The 21,818-nt window shown below is 40.5% G+C and overlaps 1 protein-coding gene across 2 annotated transcripts in view; it reads left to right on the top strand.

Moving 5' to 3' along the window:
* Positions 1-1,801: 1,801 nt before the first annotated feature.
* Positions 1,802-21,818, top strand: part of PDE11A (phosphodiesterase 11A) — a 119,003-nt gene continuing 98,986 nt past the window's right edge. For both annotated transcript variants that reach the window (XM_072341865.1, XM_072341866.1), the window contains exons 1-2: positions 1,802-2,792; positions 18,845-19,003. In XM_072341865.1, coding sequence (XP_072197966.1) covers positions 2,031-2,792; positions 18,845-19,003 — 921 coding nt within the window. In that variant the 5' untranslated portion in view covers positions 1,802-2,030. The remainder of the gene's footprint in view (positions 2,793-18,844; positions 19,004-21,818) is intronic.

The following is a 21,818-nucleotide window of genomic DNA, read 5'->3' as shown; positions in this document are numbered from 1 at the left end:
ATAGCCTAGGGAAATGCTTTATGCCTAAACTTATAGAAACACTGCATTGCCTTGTGTCCGCACGCAGAATTGCTGCACAGTACCCATTTTGTATTAAAACACTGGTATGAGATGGCAAAAAAAAAAAAAAACCTGTTTACACACAATTATTTCAACCGTATGGAGATGCATAAAGGGCCTCTGCTGAGAGATCGAGGTGCATGCCTGCCAGGCGCTCAGCAGCTTAAAGCTGTTTCTTTGCGCAGGCGGCATGTTTGTGCCAGCGCTGCAAAAAGTAAATGCCAGCGGAAAGGCCGGGCGGGAATCGGCGTCTGCGGGCGAGCAGGTGCCCCCCGAGGGCGATGCTTACACAGCGGCCGCGGGCGGCGAGACCGGCATCTCAGCGGCGTCCTTCTCCCATGCTGTGACAGAGGCTGAGGGGCAGCGATTCCCGTTCCCCAGCCCTGACAGCGTCTCGGCCCGCGGACAGCTCGGGGGAGCCCCTTTGCAGCGCGTCACCCCGCGGCCCCACCGCGCGCTCCCCGCGGCTCCGCAGCCGTGCACGCCTGGGCAGCCGGGGCGCGGCTCTGCTCCCCTTCCCCGCCCCGACAGCCCGCGCCTGCGCGCCCCTCTCAGCCCCATTGAGGAGCGGAGCCACCGGCGGTTTATCAATGGAGCGCCGTCCTTCTGCCGCAGCCGCCCCGTGCGGGGGGGCGAGCCGTGGCGAAGCGGTGCCCGCCGAGGAGCGCGGAGCCCCGGCGGCTCGGGGCCGTAGTGAGGCGGTCGGAGAGCTTCTTTGTCTGACGCTCCCTGAGCGGTCTCCGGGTCGCGGTGCCAGCAGCACTCGCCCGACCTCTTGCGACTTGCGGCTGCGGCGGAGAGCCCCGAGTGTCCCCGCGAGCCCCGCTCCGGAGGATGTCCGGGCTGCGCGCCGCACGGACCGCCGTAGGGACGGGGGCTCCGGCGGCCGGGAATCTCCTCCGATCTCGGATTTGCCCGTGTTTTCCCAGCCAGCCCAACTCTCATTCATGAATTTCTGAAGCCGCCTTCATTCAGTCTTTACCTAGCGCATGAAAGACATTTTTCACGTGTTAGGCTCCATGACTCCGTGTTTTTTCTTTTTTTCAATCGCTCCTGCGTAGGCATCGATGGAGCGCTGAAACGTGCTCCACGTGCGCACGGGAATAACCCCGCACCGCCTGCCTCAGTGAATGCGGCGCTGGCCGGGGGCCTGGCCTCGGTGGAAGGCGATATACCCCCGCTGGGAACCCCGGGCGGCGGCGGCCCCGCAGCGGTCCCCCGACTCGGCCCCGGACCAGCGGGGCACGGGCGGGCACCGCACGGGGAGGTGCAGGCACCTCCGCTCGGGGACCTAAGAATCCACTCGGTCTGAACGGAGTCCGTTCGTTCCGTTTGTCCCCTGAAGTGCTCAAGCCTGGCAGATGATGCTATGAATTAACCCGTTCCGACAGCAACACTGGCGCTATCTCTCCCCGCAGCGCCGGGATGCCCCTTCCCCGCACACACGTGGCAGACAAAAGGACCCCTCCCCGCCCCGAAATCTCCCTGAAATCCCCGAGCGCAGATCGCGTTCTCCTCGCCCCGGGCCCTCCCGGCCCCATACGTCCCCGCTCTCCTCCCTCCCCCCCGCAGCCGGGCTCTCCGGCGCTGCCTTCTCCCGCCGCCCCCCCGTGCTGCTCACGCGTCCTGCCGCCGCCCTCCCCTCCCTCCCCGCCTCCCCCCTCGCTAGTGGGCCGCCGCCTGGGTTACGCAGCCGCCGCCGCCAGCGCTGACAGCGCCGTGCGGGAGGGGTTTGCCCGAGCATCTCCAGAGGCGCGGCGGCAGCCCGGGACCGAGCAGCAGAGGAGGAGCGGGAGGCGGGCAGAGGAAAGAATACCTGGAATAAGGCGGATAGTAATAATAAAGAGTAGGTGGCAGGAGAAGGAGGGCGCGTGGACAGCTGGGGGACGAGAAGGGGCGGCCCGACCCGGCCGCGGGACAGGAGCGGCTCCCGTCGGGGTATGGCGTGAAACGCCCCCGCTCCCCGTACCATGGCGGCCGACGGCGGCCTCGACGTGGCGGCCGTGGAAAGTTTCCTGGACAGGCACCCCGAGCTGGTGGAGAGGTGGCTGAAGAGGAGAAACTCGCTTCCCAAGACGCCAGCCGGCGGACCGTCGGAGGAGCGGCGGGTCGGCGGCGGCTGGGGCGGCGCGGGAGGGCCCGGAGCCGGGGGGCTGCAGCGGAGGGCATCCCAGAAGGAGCTGCGGAAGAGCTTCGCCCGCTCCAAGGCCATCCACGTCAACCTCACCTACGACGAACACGTGCACGCCCGGGCGCAGGAGCCGCTAAGCAGCGTACGGCGGCGGGCGCTGCTGCGGAAGGCTAGCTCCTTGCCCCCCACCACCGCGCACATCCTCAGCGCCCTGCTGGAGTCCCGCGTCAGCCTGCCCCAGTACCCGCCCCCGGCCCTGGACTACAAGCGCTACCTCAAGGAGCATAACGAACGGCAGTTCTTCCTGGAGCTGGTCAAGGACATCTCCAACGACCTGGATCTCACCAGCCTCAGCTACAAGATTCTCATCTTCGTCTGCCTCATGGTGGACGCCGACCGGGGCTCGCTCTTCCTCGTGGAGGGGGCGGCCGCTGGCAAGAAGAGCCTGGTCTCTAAGTTCTTCGACGTGCACGCCGGCACCCCGCTGCTGCCCTGCGGCTCCACCGAGAACAGCAGCGAGGTGCAGGTGCCCTGGGGCAAGGGCATCATCGGCTACGTGGCGGAGCACGGAGAAACGGTCAACATCCCCGACGCCTACCAGGTAGGAGCCGGGCGGGACCCGGCGCTCCGCCGCCCCCGGCTCCCTTGGCGCGGGGCTCCGCCGCCCGCCCCCGGCCCTGCCTCCCCCTGGGTGCACCTGGATAGGCCTCCCGGGGATGGTTTCGGGGGTATCGAGAAAGGCACCTCGGGGGAGACAACGGGGCTCGGCTGGCGGCAAAGCACTACAACTGTGCTGCCGGCTTTCTCGGGAGTGCTGGGTAGCTCCGCGCGTTTCCCGAAAGTGTTCTGGAATTCGCTGAAGAAAAGTTGAAGGAGATGGTCGTGACGGTCCCAGTAATCATCTCCTCAAATCTCGGTCTCATGTAGCGTTCCCCGCCTGCCCGCTGCTAACCTAATCTCTCTGCCTTCAAAGAAACGTGTATTTCCACCTTTGCTTATGCCCGCTCAGACAGCATGGCATGCGTTTGCAGACCCTTTTCTAGGAGTGTTATATCCATCCCTGTTATTTACTTACAAGGAGTTTCTCCACGTTTTATGGAAGCTTCAGTTTAAATCGTGAAACGTAGTTCTGTTTTTGGGGCAAAAATTCTCAGGCTTCAACATGGGCTGAAGTCCCGAGCGTGTTCATGTAAAACAGTGTATTCACTTTGCTAGCTCCCGCAGTCCTGGGTGTTGATTCTGATTACGTCTGAGCGTGAGGCACTGCCAGCAGTGTCAGTCTTTAAAAAAATTAAGAACCAGAGAACACTTTCTAAACGAGGATCTTGGAAAGAGTTAGAAAGGTGAGAGATGTATGTCTTTAAGAATTCTGGTAATAACCACTGTCCAATGTCATTTTTTTCTCAAGAATAATAACAACAGCATGGGGGGGGGAATGATGATGCTTGATGCTTTGTAACAAACCATCTAAGGAAGGAACTTAGAAAAAGAATATTGGAGTTTTTGTTTTAATTACAGGAGAGCCAGGCTAAATGTATTTGAGTCTGAATATTTGCATTTTTGTCAAGCAGTGAAAAAGACAGAGCTCCTCACAGGTACGCATTAAGAGAGGTTTGTAGCCCACAGAGTTCGAAGGGAAAGAACAGAACTTGGTAAAAAGGCTGTAATATTCAGTCTAAAATGACTGTTTATTGGATAACCTTTCTAAAAATCTAAGCTTGCTTTCTTCCTTTCTTCTTTATGCCAATTATCGGCTTTCTCTTACGATCTGATTATTATTTATAACTTTCCTTTCTAGAACTGTACCCTGCCCAAAATGTATGCTGCTTGGGGTCAAGCAGAAGATATTCTCAATATTCTCAAGTGAATAAACAGATTGGGAATATCTGAATTTAGCCAGAAAAGAGATTGGTCCTCTCTTTTAGCTCCAGATGGCCCTGAACACCTCTTCTTTTGGAGGTGAGAACGCCACTGGAAAGGCAGGTGTTTTCCTAGTCATAAGGGACTGTATTATTTTTTCTCAAGTGTTTGTTCATTTTATATTTACTTTCCTGTGGAAAAGTCCAGCTACTTTCAACAGTTTATTGTACCTTAGAAGAGAATAAAGTTCTCAGCCAAGTTTATCCTGCAATTATATCAATTGCAACTTCACTGCTTTTTGTGGAGTTACATCTGATTAGCTCTAGTGCAACAGAAACTTTAGACACTGTAGCTTTAATGAAACTTTTGCTTCATTATAAAACAGGGATCTGCTTTCTATTACGTTCCAGCTTAATGCAGTTCACTCTTTTACCTGGCAGGTATATACCCATTGTGCATCATTAAAAGGAGACCTTTCTAATTTAATAGAATAAAGAGCCTTAAGGAAGGCCAGATACATGTGCACAAAGTGACAGCTGTTCCATCTGAGGTGGCTGTGGTGCTCACAGTATCACTCTTTAAAAATTAACAAATGCAATGATACAATTTTTGTCAGCATCGCCACTGATGATGGAAGCGTTTCATCAACCATCAGATTAAAAAAAAAAAAAACAGCACCACCAGGAAACTTTGTCAGGGTGACAGATGAAGACAGAGAAAAAGAGGTGAGAGAGCAGCACCATTTTGTCTGCTGAAAAGAATGTTTACAGTGATGCTACTCATTTGGTAAGGAAAGGCCTTTCTTTCATTGTATTAGGTCAGACCACTTCTCTAGGTTAATGTAATGGCTTTTTGCTTCTTGTTAAATTAGCAAACTTGTTTATAAAGAGGTAAAAATACCTCCACAGCACTAGTTACCTCATTTGCAATATTGGAAATTGTATTTTATGATCATGCAATCACCTTTATTTTCTTAAAGCCTGATCAAATACAAGCTGAAATGACTGTAATAAGCAACAACTATGGATATCTCACTGTAGTCTGATTTATAAACTTGATATGAAGTAAGTGACTGAATAAACACTTTGGAAGTTCACCACATCAGAGAATTTGAGAAATATTTAATTTATGGAAAGGTTTAGGTGAATGGTATATTACTGAGTCAACAGGTACAGAATTCATTCATGACATTAAAAGTTCTATTACCTGCACTATCGTGTGATTAAAGTGGGGTTTTATAACTGTATAAACATTTGCAAAGTCTGTAATTTAATTCATCAGAGTCCTACAGAATTTTCAGAACAGGAGTGGACTTAGACACTTTCTTTGCATTTTGGAGTGTGTCTTAAACACTTTATCCTGGAAATAATCCTGTTGAGTAATAAGTTGGAGTCCTAGTAAGTTTAGGTTTTGAAATACGGCCTTGGATCCTTTTCCTGTATTAATTCTGTGAAGCTTTATTGACTCCTTATTATGCAAATAATCCAGGAAGTCTTGAGCAATTGTGTTCAAAGAATCGGTTCATATTAGCAAGGAAGGAAGGACTTAAGTGTTCTTTGGAGCTCCCTTTAACAAAGCATAGATGTAGTTTTTGCACAAGTATGTAACATATTAAATATATTGGAAGGAGACAGAAGAGGTTTTAAATCTTTATCCAGAGATCCTATAAGTTCTTTAAAAATTTTACTTTTTTTCCTGTTAATTAAAGCTATGGATTTTTCATGTAATCCCTCCTTCTTGCAGATCTTCTATGACATCCAGCTGAGATGCCCGATCATTTCTATTTTGTTCCATCTTTTAGAGTGGCATTTAAATAACTACATTTTAAATCACAAGGAATGCTTAGTTACTGCTGTAGTTTAAGATGCGCAAAAAGTTTGGATTTAATTTAATAGCATCCCACATCCTTCTGACTACTGAAAAAATCTCGTTCTTCAGAATAGCAAGTATACATCAGAAAAGTACTGAAAAAATATGTCTGGCCATTTGCCAGCATCAGCTGAAAAAAAGTTTTTTGTACATCTGATGTTAAATTTGGAATTTAAAAAATAGCCTTAGAGATAAAATGGCTCCCCAGATTGATATTTTAATAAAGTAAGGAGAAAAGAGAGAAGAAATATGAAAAGGAGTTATGCTAAGGCGTGAGTTCTTGGATGCTGGAGAAAGGGCAGTAAAAGATGATCAGAAATGATTTTTTGGGACAGCTCAAGTCTATGAAAAGAATATTAAACTACCTTACTGGAATTAAAATAAAAAACAAAATGAATGGCCTTAATACCTCCTTGTTCTGGACTCTGTCACTTTTAAGCCTAGTAGAGTACTACTTCTGCAGACACAGAGAGGAAAAGATTCTCCTTCCAGGGGAAGGCCTCTTGATGTAGGCAGTAATAAACAGATAGGAACCACATTTTATTACATGTGATAACTACTCATTACCATCAATATTAACAGTGTGTTTGTTTCCATTTTAAAAAGCAGTTACAACATTAAAATCCCAGGTCCTGAGAGATCTAGTCCTGTGGGTAGGAAGCATTTATGAGCTGCCTTGTTCAGCTACTGGCACCAGCAACTCCTGCATGCATCTCTGTGCTGGCTCCCAGTGTGGACAGAGGCTGCTCTTGATAGCTTGAAACATGGCAAGCAGAGTAAGCAATAATCTAACAAAAAAAGTTCCATGTAAAACAGAAAAAAATGAGTTTGAACAACTTCTGCCATGTTTTAAACATGACTAGGAAGCATCATGGGAAACACAAGAGATAATTGCAACAGTAAAGAACTAAATTGCTCCAGTGTGTTTTCCAGGAAATAGCACTCCAATCTGTCATACAACAATTCAAAACAATTAAACTTGTGAGTCCCTAGAAAGCAGCCTCCCGCTCTCTGTGGCAGAGAGCCATGGAGGTAGGAAGACACTATTATGGCCCATATAGGACACTTATACCCCTGTGCCTCCTGTAACTGCCTTAGCCCTAGAACCTGCTTCACAGAGAGTAGATCCTGAGTGAAGTTTAAAGCATCTTAGGGCCTTCCTAGGCTGTGCAATTCACCATATTGCTGATGGAAGGTATACTGTGAGAGAAGCCAGGCTACCTCGTGGCCAGGCCACAATGACCTGTCTACCACAACAGGTCCATCTGCTCTCACTCAGGCTACCACCTCATGACTACCCAGCACCTGAGTGTGCCTGATTTGCTGTTTGGAGAAGGGTGCCCAGGTGGCCTGTGTTTGCAGGAAAGCCGAGTCTGAAGTTCAACCCTGCTCAGGTGTAAGGATTTTGGGGATAATTTGATGTTTCTGAGTTATTTTAAGCAATGGGGTGTGGTACTTGTAGGGAGTGCTGAAGTAGAGTGTGTTGCTGGTGTGATGAATGCAGCTTCATAAGTGAGTGCAGAAGTTGTCAGCAAATTAATAGGTTGGTATCTTTTTCCTTCTCAAAAGATTTTTTGTCTATTTTTTTTTTGTTGTCTTGATGGAGTAGGTATTCAGCATCCCAACCCTTGGCTATGAAAAAAGCTTTGATGGTTGGGGCTTGTTTTTCATGTCTCCTTCCCACAGCAGAACCCTGGGCTAGATTTCCTGTTCTCTTGTAAGGTCTGCTTTTATCGAGTTGTCAGACTTTGCTGGTTTATCAATTAGCTGGTCTGTCTGAAATGGTTTGTTTCTTTTTCTTTCTTTCTTTCTTTTCTTTTTTCTTTTCTTTTTTTTTTTTTTTTTTTTAAACCCATGATCCCTGCTGGAACTTCCTCATGTTGTAGGTGGGAAAGTGGGCCCTCCCTGGTCTCTAACTCCCCAAGCAGCTATGAGGAGAGGAGGCTCTTAGTTCTCTTTTGCTGTCTTGGTGTTGGAGAAGTATGATGGTATGCTTTGAAGACCAAAGCCTTTTGAGCTGGTTTATTTTTGTCCTCACCAGTTTTTATGGTGGAAAAATGAAATTAGGGATGCTTTAGGAGGGGAAAAAAGAATGCCTGCTTGCATCTCTCAACTTGTCTGAGTCTGTGGTGATTGATGGAGATGGAAGTGCTTGCGTCTTACTTTACTTTGCCCCAGGTAGTTTGCATGGGCACACAATACAGGCTTCATTACACTGTTTTAGTTTTTTTTTTAGGAATGTATTCTAGAAACCAATAGCAACAAAACCATTTGTGGGTAACTGAATACAAGTCTAAGTGGTGTACTGGTAGTACTGGTAAGATACAGAAAGGGTCTCAATCTGGATTATTCCATGTATGGTTATCTGCACCCTGTTCTGCAATGTTCTTCTTTTTGTCTAGATGAAGCTTACAGTCTCAGGTAGAGACAGGGTCAGGATTTCTTCAGTGTGGCTTTTGTGTGTGTTTGTGTGTTAGTTTTCTGTTTTACTGGAGTGAAGTTAACATTTGTTTGGGGATAGGAGAGCAGGCACTGCTGGAAGCCCTACTCTTGAAAAGGCTGCCATTTTGTATTTGATGCAGCAAATTAACCTGCTTCTACTTGTCTGCGCCAGCTCTGAGTGACATTTCTGCTGGTGAGCTTCATTTGGCTCTGCTTAACTGGAAAAATCCAGGCTTGTGAAAGGGTAAGGAGTATTTATCCTGCACTCCGTGGTAAAACTGATGAGGCTGTTTGCCATCAGTTAATTCAGAGCTGCTGTCCTTTATTTAGTTTAAGAATTTGGGTTTTTCTTATATAGATATTGTGGGAATCTTGAATTTTAAATACTCAGGTGTTTGAATATGTAGAAATGCAGTCAGAGAAGTTAAGAGCTTCAGCTTTATGCTGTGGTGTTATATATGATACAGCTCATGTTATATTTGAAGATATAAGGGGTTTTAAGTTTTTTCCCTCTCCTGATGTGTCTGGGTTACTTCATCACAGGCCACCTTATGTGTTGTTTGCTGGTTGTGGGTTTTTTCTGTTTTTTTTGTTATTATTGTTGTTTTGTTTGTTTGTTTTTAGAACACTAAGCATGAACAGCAGCCAAAGGAAAAAGTAGATTTGATTTCATTCCCATTAATATAGTTCACTTATGTATGCCAGGTGCTTAATTTTTTTCCCCCCTTTTCCTACTATTATTTTCATGTTCTTATTATGCTATGGAATTGCTTTCACATGAAAAAAAAATATATGTATTTATGACCACATCCAGAATGAGAAGGTAACTCACTAGTAGAAGAATGGGGGTCAAATAAGAACTAAAGATGAGGATATAAAGAAACTAAATATAAAATGGCAAACATTTCTAAAATATCTATATTAAATATAAATATATATATAAAATCTAATGAAAAGTGAGTTCAGAAGATGAGTGGGGGGGGGGAAAAAACCTGAAATCATTACTTTTCACCTTATGAGAATTTTGCTAGTTGGGCCAGTGAGAGCAATAGGAAGTTTTAAGTCTGAAAGACAAATTTAAATCAATACTTTATGCTCGTTTAGCTGACTCCACTGAAAATCTGTTAGACATATCTGGCTTCCATTACACTCATATAAACCTATACCTACAGTAGATATTCACTTATGTAAGTATATTTGGTGCTTGGCTTCGTCTTTCGTGTGCCTGTCTACACATTTGGTGTAATGAATGAATTTAACTAGGAAGATGGTATGGAAGACAATATCAGGAGGTGTTAGGAGGGAATATAATTTAGAATGTTTTAATATAATAAACTCCAAGGACAGAAGGGGAATACTTTCTACTTACATGGCATGCTGCATTGTGACAGTGTAGCATAATATAGTTCAATTACATATTTGATTAGAGTATTTCAGTGGCTGTGAGAATGAAGTACCTAAACCTGCAGTTCTAATTTTAGCAGAAATCCCATTTCATATAAGAACAAGACTGAATAAAACTGTGGATTTGCTTTGTGAAGGATCTTGCTGGTATGTTTGAATGGTTTTAGGTTTTCCAAAACAACTGGATGTTACTTTTAGTTATTTACAATTTTATGTTGTATTCTTTTTCTATAGAATAGTACAATTCAAAAGAAAAAAGTACGCATACATCATTACACAAGTTAATTTGTTTTACTTTCCTATGACAACCCTATTGACTAACTATGAAATAAACAGCTTGAGCTAATGATTCAGCAGAGTGTGTTTGCAGGATAATAACTGTCTGCAATCTGGGTTTAATGTGTCCAAAGTGCACCTTTTAAAAATTAGAATGGCTAAGATTAATAGCTACTGGTTTATCTCAATAACATTTAAAATTTATTATTCAATGATTTTATACTTCTGTAACACTTGAAGCCACCTGTTGCTCATATGCAATTGCTTGCAGGAGCTAGGCTAACCTGTAGATAAACTTTTACTGAGGGACACAGGAGTTCTGCTGGGTTGTTTTTCTCAGGGAAGTATCAAATATATATGTTTATATTTAATTTTATATGAAGCATTGCATGGCTTAAAAACAATCAAACAAAACACTGAGTTTAGGAGGACAGCAATTAAGTGGTTGAGAGTGGGTTTGGTATGAAATGGGAACATGAGAGGATATTTGTGGCTGGTTCCCAGCAGCACTTCTGGATGCCTGCTACCAAAGGGCCTAGGGACACTGTGATGGGGCAAACAGTAGTGGATGTGATCTCTAAATATTTAAAACTAGTGGAAAAAACAACTCCTATTTATTTTCTTTGATAAGTACATGAGCAGAGTAGAAATGCACACAAGGTGCCATAAACAATTAGATTACTACTTAATTTACTGTGCTGGGATCAGCACTCTATTGGTAGTTTGTTTTGAAGGATGAAGAAGAAAACCATTTTGTAATGATCTGGGGAGTGTTGTCCTGCAGAGGGATCTCAATCCCACTGTTGATCAGGTCTGAATATGAAGAATGAGATGTTATCATTCAAGTTATCTTTTTTTAGCTCAAAGTAGATACAGACCTGTTTTTAAATCTGGAAGTTTATGATTTTGAGTGTCAGTGTTCCCTGCTCTTCTGAAGAATTGTTATGGGACTGAAGAAATGGAGTTGGCTGAGATGTTCTGTGCTTCATCTGTTTTACTCATTTTATCTTATAAGAAATATTGCTGTCGCTGATTGTCACTAGATAAATGTGTTTATTGGAAGAATTAGATTTTAGATGCTGGGGAATGGTGCTGCTTTGTTCTCCTGCTGCCTTGTGTCTCTGGGGCTTTTAGAGACACTGCAGAAGTTGAAAGGAATGGTTGCAACAATGCTTACATCGAAGATGCTTAAAAGATTGGTTTACTTGGTTGGTCCTTGTGTGCAAGTTTTTCGGCAAGGTTTTGCCTATATCTACTGTTGTGGCTCATTGCTTTATTTTTGCTCCTTGTTCATGTGCAGTGTAACTTGTGCTGTTTGTGGGTTTCTTAAACTTTTTTTTTTTTTTTTTTTTTTTTTTTTTTTGCCTGAGAGGAGTATCCAGAACAGATGCCTTCATTTACTTGTATTTTGGCCTTTTTATACTATGCTTTGAGTCTGGACAATATGCTGTCTTTTGGATTGTTCTTTTCCCATGAAAGCTTATGTATTATTCTATACTCATAGGAAGCACGATTAAGAAATCTAGCCAGTCTTTTGCTGTCAGTTTCTCTATTTCTACAAATATCAGTGCTCCTATGGATCAGCTTCTTGTAAAGTTTAAAACAAAAAACCAACACCTTAAATTTTTATATCCTATGCAGTGTAGTAGTACAATACTACTGAAGTTAACAGTAGTATCTGACATCTTGCTCTACTATTAATGTTGATGCTGAATACTTAACTGTGAATCCACAGTTTAAATACAAGATATTCAAAGGAACTTGAAATTGTTTTTATGTTTTTGAGCCATTCCTAAGGAAAAACTAAATAGTAAACAGGCCTGTCCCACTGTGAATATCTCCTGTATTCTTCTGTTTTGTATCAATAACATGTAGTATTTTCGAACTGTCAAGAGACACCTTTTGCTTGTAGTTGTCAACTTCAATTGTGTCATCTAGTTTATTTTACTGTAGTTAGACATTATCTCCACAGACTCTGGTGAGTGAAAACAATGTCTCATGGACATCTCATTGCTGAAAATGTATTCAGAAAGATTCCATCCTGCATTATGTCATTTGACTGTGAACTAAGTTGTTTTAGGAGCATACTTTACTTATAAATCAGTCTGATAGTGCTTGCATTAATTGTACTAGCTTTGGGAAGAATATAGAAAACATGTTATCTTTTCAAAGTTCTGAGGGCTGTGCTTAGACTAACTGTACCTTTGCTAACAACTTGTGATACACCTACTTAAACTGAAAATCAAACCTGAATTCCAGTTGTTCAGAAACTGTCTTCGTTATTACCCTAATCTATTTAATTTCTTTAATTGTTTGGGGAGTGAGGGGAAGATCTTGTTAGCTTAAAAATAAGAACAAAAACATTTCATGGGAGTTTCAGGGGTCCTCTGTGACCTTCTGTGAAAGAATTCACGTTGTTAATGTTTTTCAAGATTTTTCTGAATCTGGGGATCATTATAGAATGTCCAGATTCTTTCAGCAAGTGACAGAATTTGTGACTTTTCATCATAGTATCATAGTATTGTGCGAGTTGGAAGGGACCTTAGAGATCATCGAGTCCAACTCCCGGGATTCGAGCCCTCTTTTAATGAGATTTTTACCTCTTCTTTATTCCAGCGTGAATTTTGTTTTTATAGACCCTCACCCCTTAAGTGTAGCTGTTTCATTTTCATTATGGTCAGGTTGTTTAGTAACTACAGATCCATGGTTAATTTGCTGCTGGTCTCCAGGAGGATTAAACCCTAAGATTTTTCATTTTCCATTTCCAATCCTGTCAATAGTACACCTAATTAACTTTTTTTCAATCCTTGCCCAGTACCTTTATATCCTTCATAGTCATAATACAGAGGTCATTAGAGGGCTTGATGTACAGCTTGTGGGCACAGTCGGTATTCTGTCTTTTCAGCTGAAACAATGAAGGGTAGGGATCTAGAAAAGTGAATTTAAATATGCAAGGTCACTGATAACTTTTTTTTTTTACTGCTCACAACTTTTGTTCAAGGCTCTGGTGTTTCTGACAGTTATCAACTTTTAGTCCACCCTTTTAGTCCTCACAACTACAGGAACTAGAAACATAATATATTAATGAAAGTTGAAATCACGATAACATTAGGATTATAGGATTTCACTCTGCGCTCATTTGTCCTTTCACAGAATAAAAGCTTTGCAGCATAAACGCATGAAAATATTTTTATTGTTTAATGAAAATCTCTAAGTATATCTGAAAAGAACTGAGACTTTAGTGTTACTGCTCCAGTACTCGGACTGATGAATCAATCTTGCTCTCTTCCTGTGATTGATTGTCAAATTTTACAGGGCAATATTTCTCCAATAAATAAATAAATTTACAATCAATAAACAACTTCAGACAATATCAGGTTTATCCTCCCAAATAACCACTCCTCATTGGCAGTTCAAATTCAAGTTCAGAGTGCTTAAGTCATTGCATTTGGAATGTCTCTGGCATCTAGCAATCTCATTATGTAGAAGCAGAGCAGTGCAGATAATGGTTTTTTATGTTAGCAGTGTTTTTTAACAATCTTGACTTCATAATTTCCTGAGTGTTCTTGTATGAAAATATTGCTGATAGAATTGCAATTATAGTGAAGTTTTTCTCAAAATTAAGTGTACTTTATATCTGGTCTGTCCCTAATTACTGATTAACTCTTCTTTTTATAAAGAAACCTGAAAGCATCAACATTGATATTCTCCAGCAGCCAGGAGCCCAGCACAGGTGCCTCTTGTGCCACAGACTGTTCTAAAAAATGGGATAGTTGTTTGTCATAAAATGCTTGCAGTCTAACAGAATTCTTCTCTCTGGACTAGCAGCTTTGTTATCAGCTGCTAAACAGGCCTTTGTGTTCAAGGTCACTACCCTGTAAGCAGAGGTGGATGTAAATTTTGTCCAAGCTCCTCAGCCTTCACAGTTCACACTTGGGTATTGAGTTTTTATTGATGCTGTTAAATTTAGCTGAATCTCTCAGCTAGATCCTACGGTGTGCATCCTATGGAGATGTAATAAATGATGAAAGAAAACTAGGAGAGAGGATGGGTGTGAAAAGGAAGGTTTGAGACATAATAAGTGACCAGATGTCATGCAGGTCATCTGGTCACTTATCTCTTATGTGTATTGCATATCTCAACAATATTAATGCTGGCAGAAATTTGCTTATGTCTACATTGCTTTTTGCAAATGTCACTGAAAGGATTTCAAAAAGAGGTTAGAGACAAAGTTTCACTTTGCATCTTGATTACTTCTGTGTTTCTACTGAGTTTTTAATTAGGCTTGCCTTACTCTCTTCCTTTTTCCCAATAAATGCATACATTTCTCTATATTCCTCTTATTCACTGTTTCAGATGTGCTATGGAACTGAACTACCTTTTACAGAAGGTTATTATTTAAGTGGGTAATCTGCTATCAGATGATGAAACCGTTTGAGTGGGTTGTTATGTATCTGGGACCGAAACTGATTGCTCCAGGATCTTTGTGCCTCCCTTCTTCTCCTGTAGAGCTCATGACAAGGAACACAAACAGGAAACTTCCTAAATCACACGAAATATCATGTGGTATAGAAGCAATTAATTCCAGATTGCTAGTCCATTCTGTGTCTGCTGTTCTCTATAGAGTCCACTAAGGAATACAAAACTGGTATCTTTGTCACATCTGTTTGCACTACTGGCAGCTTGTACTATAGAGATCCCGTTTTGGACAGGTTCAGAAGCTTCTGTGTTGCATGATGCAGTCCACTGCAGATCACATGGTGTTTTGACAGTTTATTATCCTTAAGGCCTGCTGTAAAGGCAATGCTTTACTCTTCTGTGTTATATGTAGGCAGAAATTAGGGACCTTATCTTATTTCTGCATAAATAAAAATAAATGTAGTATCCCAGGAGGCTGACTGCAGCCAGTAGACTTGTTCTGATAGTGATGGCTAGTGAGTCGATGGTCATTTTTACAGGAGAATTAAAGCATTAATGTCATGGGCAGTAAAATGTTTTTTCATTGTGTTGTACTGCCACAGGAGATTACTACCAAATTAAAGTGGTAGCTGAAGGGGAGAATCCAAATATGTAGTGGGTTACTTTTGATATATGGAGTATTTGTGCCCTTTCCGTAAGGGGCATCACATGCCTTTTGTTTCCTGCACATGGCATGGATCTGAACTGTAAAATAATTAATTTTCCATGTTCAGTTCTACATTTAATATTTAACACTTCCTTATTTTAAAGAATAAGGTCCACAGATGTGGTAAAGGTGGAGAAATACAGTATAATTTATTTTGGTTATGGAACTTAGAAGTAAGGAGAAGCTTTTAGCAGTGTCCTTTCTTGATTTATTGTCAGATTGTAAATTAGTTAAATTAAAATACCCACTAAAATGAGCTTTGCTAAATAAGAAACATTCAGAAAAGCATGAATAAATCTCCCAAAATTCTTATCCCAGTCCTTGTCTTACACAAATGTATCTATTTTCTTCTATCTATTCTATTGAGGGTACTCAAATGTCAAGTCACTTTTCAGTTAAACTCCTCCTTGAAGGTTTCTTTTAAGAAGGCTCACAAGAGGTGAATCAACAACTCTATTACTAGCCAAGACTTCTTGTATGTTCAGTGTCTCCCTGTGTTCTGCATTGCTCTCTATACTTGCAGTAGGGCAGGGACAATATCACTTTAGTAACACAAAGCTTATCAGAATTTCAGTAGCAATAATGAATTCTGAATAGTAGTTCAAGCACTGCCAAGGAGTAATTGGGGAGAGAGAGTGTATGGGAGATTGGTAATCACAGCCTGAACCTCTGATTAATCAGCTGAGGCAAGTGTGGGGTCAGCTGTGGGAGCACAGGTGAGAGTGATGTAGCTGTGCTCCCGGAAGGGGTGGAGCTCGACTCCACCTCCTCTGAGACCTCATTTAAGGGCTGACCCTCACTGAGGCAGCATCTCTTGAAGATCGCTCTTCAGTGAAGACTGCCCCAGCTTCCTCAGCTAAGGCATCACCACCGGTGAGTTTCTCTTTCACTTATAACCTTTGTACATTTACTACCATCTTCGCTAACATCTGTGTGTTAGTCACCTATACAGAGGGAAAGTCCAGTTTATTAATTGGTAAAGCCTACTGTGTAATAATTGCGCTGCATTTTACTTCTGTTGTAGAAGTAATGTGTCTTTCTAGGCAGGATGCCCTACAATGCACAACAGTTCTGCTTCAAATGAAGTGATATCTAAGTGCACAGAAGCATGTGGAAAGATTACAAGATAAGGCTGGTCTGTGTCCCCGATGCCATTATTAAACATCATTTGTTATGGGTGTTCAGTTTTTCCTAAGCAAACTGTTAGACACAAATATTTCAATGGGAAGCTCATTGTCTTATCAAAGACTTCATCTTGGTAATTTCCTCTTCTTGAAAGCCCAGAGTATTTAATACACTCAAGAGGCAGAAATAGGTCTATGGAATAACAACAAACCCTAATGAAATTAGAATTAACATAGGAAAAAATGGTATAATAAACAGATTCAAGAACTTGGTATTCTGTGGCAGAAAAGTGCTATAACTTGCAGATGAATATCACAATTGCTATTAGTTATTGGTGTGAAGAAATCTGAAAATTTGCATAAGGGAATAAAATACACAAATGTTTATTTAATCTTAATGTTGATTGAGTGCAGATCCCTTAAATCACATTATTTTTGAAGTGGCAATGATATTTCTATATTATCTACAGATCACAACAGGGAGATAAGTATAGGAATAATTGTCTGAAACATGTGTCAGTGCTTAGTATCATTAAAGATTTAATGATTTTCTTGTCAGAATTTAAATTTTATCTTAATTTAAGGGCTATGTGGATGTAAGAATTGTTCTTCGATCACAGGATATAAATATGCATGGATATTATTTTGCAGCTGATATTGTGTAAACCTTTAAAATCAAAACTCTTGCTTCAATTTGTAGAAGAGTTTAGTTACCTTAGGTTGGGAGTGCCAGAACTGGTTGCAACCTAAATGTTGACTTTGTCCTGTAGGAATGGAGCTGCTGTCTCCTTCTCTGGCTGATGGTAGAGTTATTGAAGATAATCCTCCTCAGAGAGCGACTTTGAAGTAGTTCAGCAGTACTGTTTCATGGCAGAATAGTTTTCTGCACAATGCTATGAAAAAAAAAAAAAGGTTCAGTTTCCCTGAGCTTTGGTCAATCTGTACTTATAGTCATTTTCATCTAAGATTTGAATAATGCTCTGAGCTTTTTTTTCTAGTTTCAGATGTTAATGTACTTCACAAAGTACTTTAGAAAATTGTATGAAAAGTGTATAATACATCTTTTAGCTCTTTTGTTTGTGCATATCATAATCTTTCTTCAGTGATAACCACCTGCATGGATTCTGCAGTGGAAGCTTAAATTGCACATCCAGACAATCTACCCGGTTTGCTCTTCAGGAAGCTATACATTGAGAAATATACTGGCACAAGGGATTTTTTAAATCAAGATTTTCTGATAATTAGTTCTGTGGAAAGAACCAAAGTTTTCTTGTATTTCTGTAGTAAAAACATTTGTACTGCAGTGTAATACTAATCCTTAGAGCAAGGAGTATTTGACTTACTAAATTTAAAGTGTAGCAGGCAGAGAAGTATAGCTAACAAGTGTTTCCATCTGCTTACCAGAAATCATGGGCATCTGCAAAATGTAGATGTGAAATGGCAGCATGTATGTGTTTATAAGATTACATAACTAACACCAGATATCAGTCTTAAAATATCATTCAGTAAGCATTCCATTACAGCAATGGGTCTTATTTTAAAGTGACCGTGTATAATTTGATCTAAAGATGTGGTATTGTCACCCTACGTGTATTTTTCTGTTTCTGTGTTTGTGAAGGTGGTAGTTTGTCATTCTTTCACAGTTAGTGCATTCTGAAATTTCTTACAAGTATTAAAGCACTTAAAATACTTGCTAATCCTGCTGGTGAGTTGGTCTTTGAAGTATGTTTAACATTTTATCACCATTCTGATTTGATTTTTGAGAATAGAATGGAAAGCAGTGTAATAAAGCACATGCTCATAGTACATGTTCTGTATTTTTTGAGAAAGTGGATGCTTTGTTATCAATGAGATTATACTAGACGCTTAATCATGCGTAAGAGATTTAATATATGCATTAATTAACGTCATTAAAAGATTTTTGAGCTTTGCATTTACACAGTTCTGGAACTTAGATGCAAGTGGATACAAAATCATATGAAGTCATGCATTTAAAAAAAAAAAAACAAAAAACTCTTCCTATTCAGTGTAACAGTAATAAAGCCATTTTTGATGATGATACAGTTCTTGGTCAGCAGAATTTCAAGAATGAACAAAACTACATAGAATCCCTCTACGTAGCTGCTCACCACTGTGGAGTTGTTGTGTTCCTGTTAACACTGTTTAGAGTGGTGGTGCTAAATTTCCTGTTAGAGCGCTGTGGAATAATTTAAGAAGTACTCTGATGCATACTATGTTTTAGGAACTTTGTCTACCCAAGTACTTTCCCACATGCTGCCAGCAAGCTGATTTGATTGGGTCTTGGTGTTGTGGCTGATACTTTTAAGTGGTATCTGTAAAACCTTTTGTTATTTTGTGTTTGTGTAGTTTGAGTACAGCAATTTGACAACTGTTTCCCTCAGTATCTTAATTGGGGAAAAACAGCTAATAGAGAGTAGGGTAATAACACGGGCAACATTTTCCTCAGTGTCTTGTATAGTAAAGTACCCTGCTACCTGAAGGAAGCTCAAATGCATGATGTGTGTGTTAATATTTCCTTGTTTTCTCTTGAAGGATCGCCGCTTCAATGATGAGATTGACAAACTCACTGGATACAAGACAAAGTCACTTTTGTGCATGCCCATAAGAAACAGTGATGGAGAGATTATTGGTGTGGCACAAGCAATAAATAAGACTCCTGGAGGTGCCCCATTTTCTGATGACGATGAAAAAGTAAGACTGCCTTCTTCTGTTTTCTTTCTTTTATGTAGCCTGACAGACTCTTCCTAGGAGTACTTAATGCAGATATCAAGAATAGAAGACTTATTCTTTAATATTATAGACTTTGTAATTAGATTGTAATTAGTTTCTCAGGTATGAAAATGCTGTAGCATTTTATGTACAATTTATTTCCCCTTTTTTTACCTATTAGAGGGGAGGGAAGAGCTTGTGTTAGTACTTTGTTTAGTTCATATCTTGATATGTTTTTATCACTCCATGATATTTACCGTTATTAAAGACTATCACTGATCTGTTGTTTTTTTTTTTAATGCTTTCTTTTAAAAAAATCTGAGTTAATGTCTTAGAAAACTAGGTGTAAAGCAGAAAACTTGGTACTTGTTTCATAAACCATACAGCTGATATACTATTATTGTTTTTTTTCTTGCAGTTCTTTTTTAGTTTAGTTTTTTTGTTTGTTTGTTTGTTTTCTTTTTGCCAAATCTTAATCACTCAGAATTTTAGCTTCTTTATTTGGTCTGCAGTCTGTTACTTATGTTTGAAAATCCTTGTTTGTGTGTGGGTGTCTTTCTATATTGACCCTTCATGACATACTGTTTCATATAGGTTAAGTTTTTGCAGATTGTATCTTGCAGTACAGAAGCTAGAGTTTCAACAATCTATTCTTTGATAAGTTTAGAAGCTGTGAAATTAAGGGTTTGCCATCATTGTGGGGTTGCTCAGAGAAACATTAAGATTAAATTGCATTAAGAAGAAAAGACTAAGAACATTAGTACTGGTGTATTCTTTACAGATATTAATGCGTATGCCTCCCTCCCTATAGGAATGATACCTTGAGTAGCTTCTGTTTTAAGTTAGGTAATTTCAACTAAAAATAAACATAAAGAATTTGTATCATCAATAAATGATATGTTAGATGCTGATTACGAATGAAATTAAGCTGGTAGAAGCTGTTGCTTTAGTTTTGCATGACTTGCTAGTCTGTAACTGTTTTTATAAAGATCAGTTGCACTTTGGAGCTTAATACCATTAAGGTTTGGGGAACAGCCTTTTGTGTTAATGGTGTTGAAGTGCTTAATATAAAATGTATGCTGTTACATAGAACATACATCTGTTCTGTAAATGCAAGAGACCTTGACTATTAAACTTCAGCTTAACACTTCACAGTTTTTGTTAGACTTATCGTGCAGAACACTGGTGGGAAGACTTCAGAGTTAATCTCTAAATAAAATCTTTTGAAGAATTAATTTTTGTTTTTGCTGTTGAAGCAATAGTTTATTCTTTAATATAAACACTCAATGAAGTATTTGGAGAAAAATAGAACAAATAGAATTTTGTTTGTCAAGCAAATATTCTGTGACAGTAACCTAGCTGTGGTTTTCTTGTTCATTTTATTTTGGTAGAAAAATTACCTGTAATAATGTTTAAAAGGAAAACTATCATAGAGAAAATCCTAAGCTTGCTCACTTAAAATCATCACCTCCTTTGAATGTTCTCCATAGAATATGCTGGTAGCATATACAGTAACATTAAATTAGGGGTTTTTACATTTATGCTATCATAGGCTACTTTCAAATCCCTACCAAAAGATAAACATTTATTTTCTTCTTTCTATCCTCTTCATTAAGATATATCTGGAGATTAGAGAAAGTTCAGGTAGCAACAAGGAGGATTTTTGAATTAAAATTAGGGAAAATAGGAAATGATGCTATTGAAGTCAGAATACCCATACTTGAGTACGAAGGGAGAATGTGAATGAAGCCAAAAAATGACTGGAAAGAAGATGGGTAGAGTCAGCAAGCTGCATAGCAACATTATCCAGGAAAGAGAAATGGAGTATTCCTCAAGCATGTATTATGAAATTACACTCACTTGTGTTTGTATTAGTGTAGTATTAAATCTATTTTTTTTAAAAGTGTGGGTAGAGATGGACTTTGCCCCCTGAAACTTACTTAAGCTGACTCAAAAGCAGTTATACTTGACAGAAAGCCATTGTTGGTGCATTATTACATGTTGACATTCCTGTGCTATGACAAAAAGCGGTGTTAAGCCGTGTCTGTTGGAAAGAGAAAATCTTGCCTCATTGGTTCACTGCAGTAGATGGGAATAATGATTAGAATCAAGACAGTATGACGTAAATGAAATGCTATATAAAGCTAGACTAACCTTGGTTTTTTCAAGGTTGTGAAACATTGAACTAATCAAACTCATCTTCTGCAAAAAGCATATGAATGTATATATATACTCATTTAATTTGTTATTAAATGGCTATTTTTACTTGTTACATATGTATGGCAGTACATTCCGTTCATAGCATAGAGCCATTTCATAGCTTTTTGATACAATGTTTTGAGAGTATGAATTTTCACATGACTAAGGTCTGTTAGTAGCTTCATACTCTGGTTTGTTGTGTAGTGGGAGTAATTCAAAATGGGAAGTCTATAGTGAAACGTCATTATGCAAAGGAATGTCCTTCCATCCAGGTAGGAAAATCCTTGCAAAGTGAAATACTACAAAGTGGTTACAAAGTAGCAGAGATTGCAAAGAAGACTTAATCATTCTTATACCTTCTATTAGTTATTGGATATCTTTTTAATGGAAACAGCTATGAGCAAATATTTTAAATTTAATATACCACTTTCTTGCTGTTAAGTAGAGATCTTCAAGCAGTTATTCTAAACAGCACATACTTGCACATAGAGTCAGCTTTATTGCTCTGTATTGCTATATGCTTTGGATACTTTTCCTACATCTGTTTCAACATTTTGATCTGATCTGTTTTTCTCTTGAGCTGAAGTTGAAGTGCAGG

The sequence above is a fragment of the Excalfactoria chinensis genome, chromosome 7, assembly GCF_039878825.1.
Source record: "Excalfactoria chinensis isolate bCotChi1 chromosome 7, bCotChi1.hap2, whole genome shotgun sequence".
In the NCBI taxonomy this organism is placed as follows: Eukaryota; Metazoa; Chordata; class Aves; order Galliformes; family Phasianidae; genus Excalfactoria; species Excalfactoria chinensis.
Note: the sequence above shows the minus strand (reverse complement) of the source record. Positions and strands in the feature narration are given on the sequence as shown.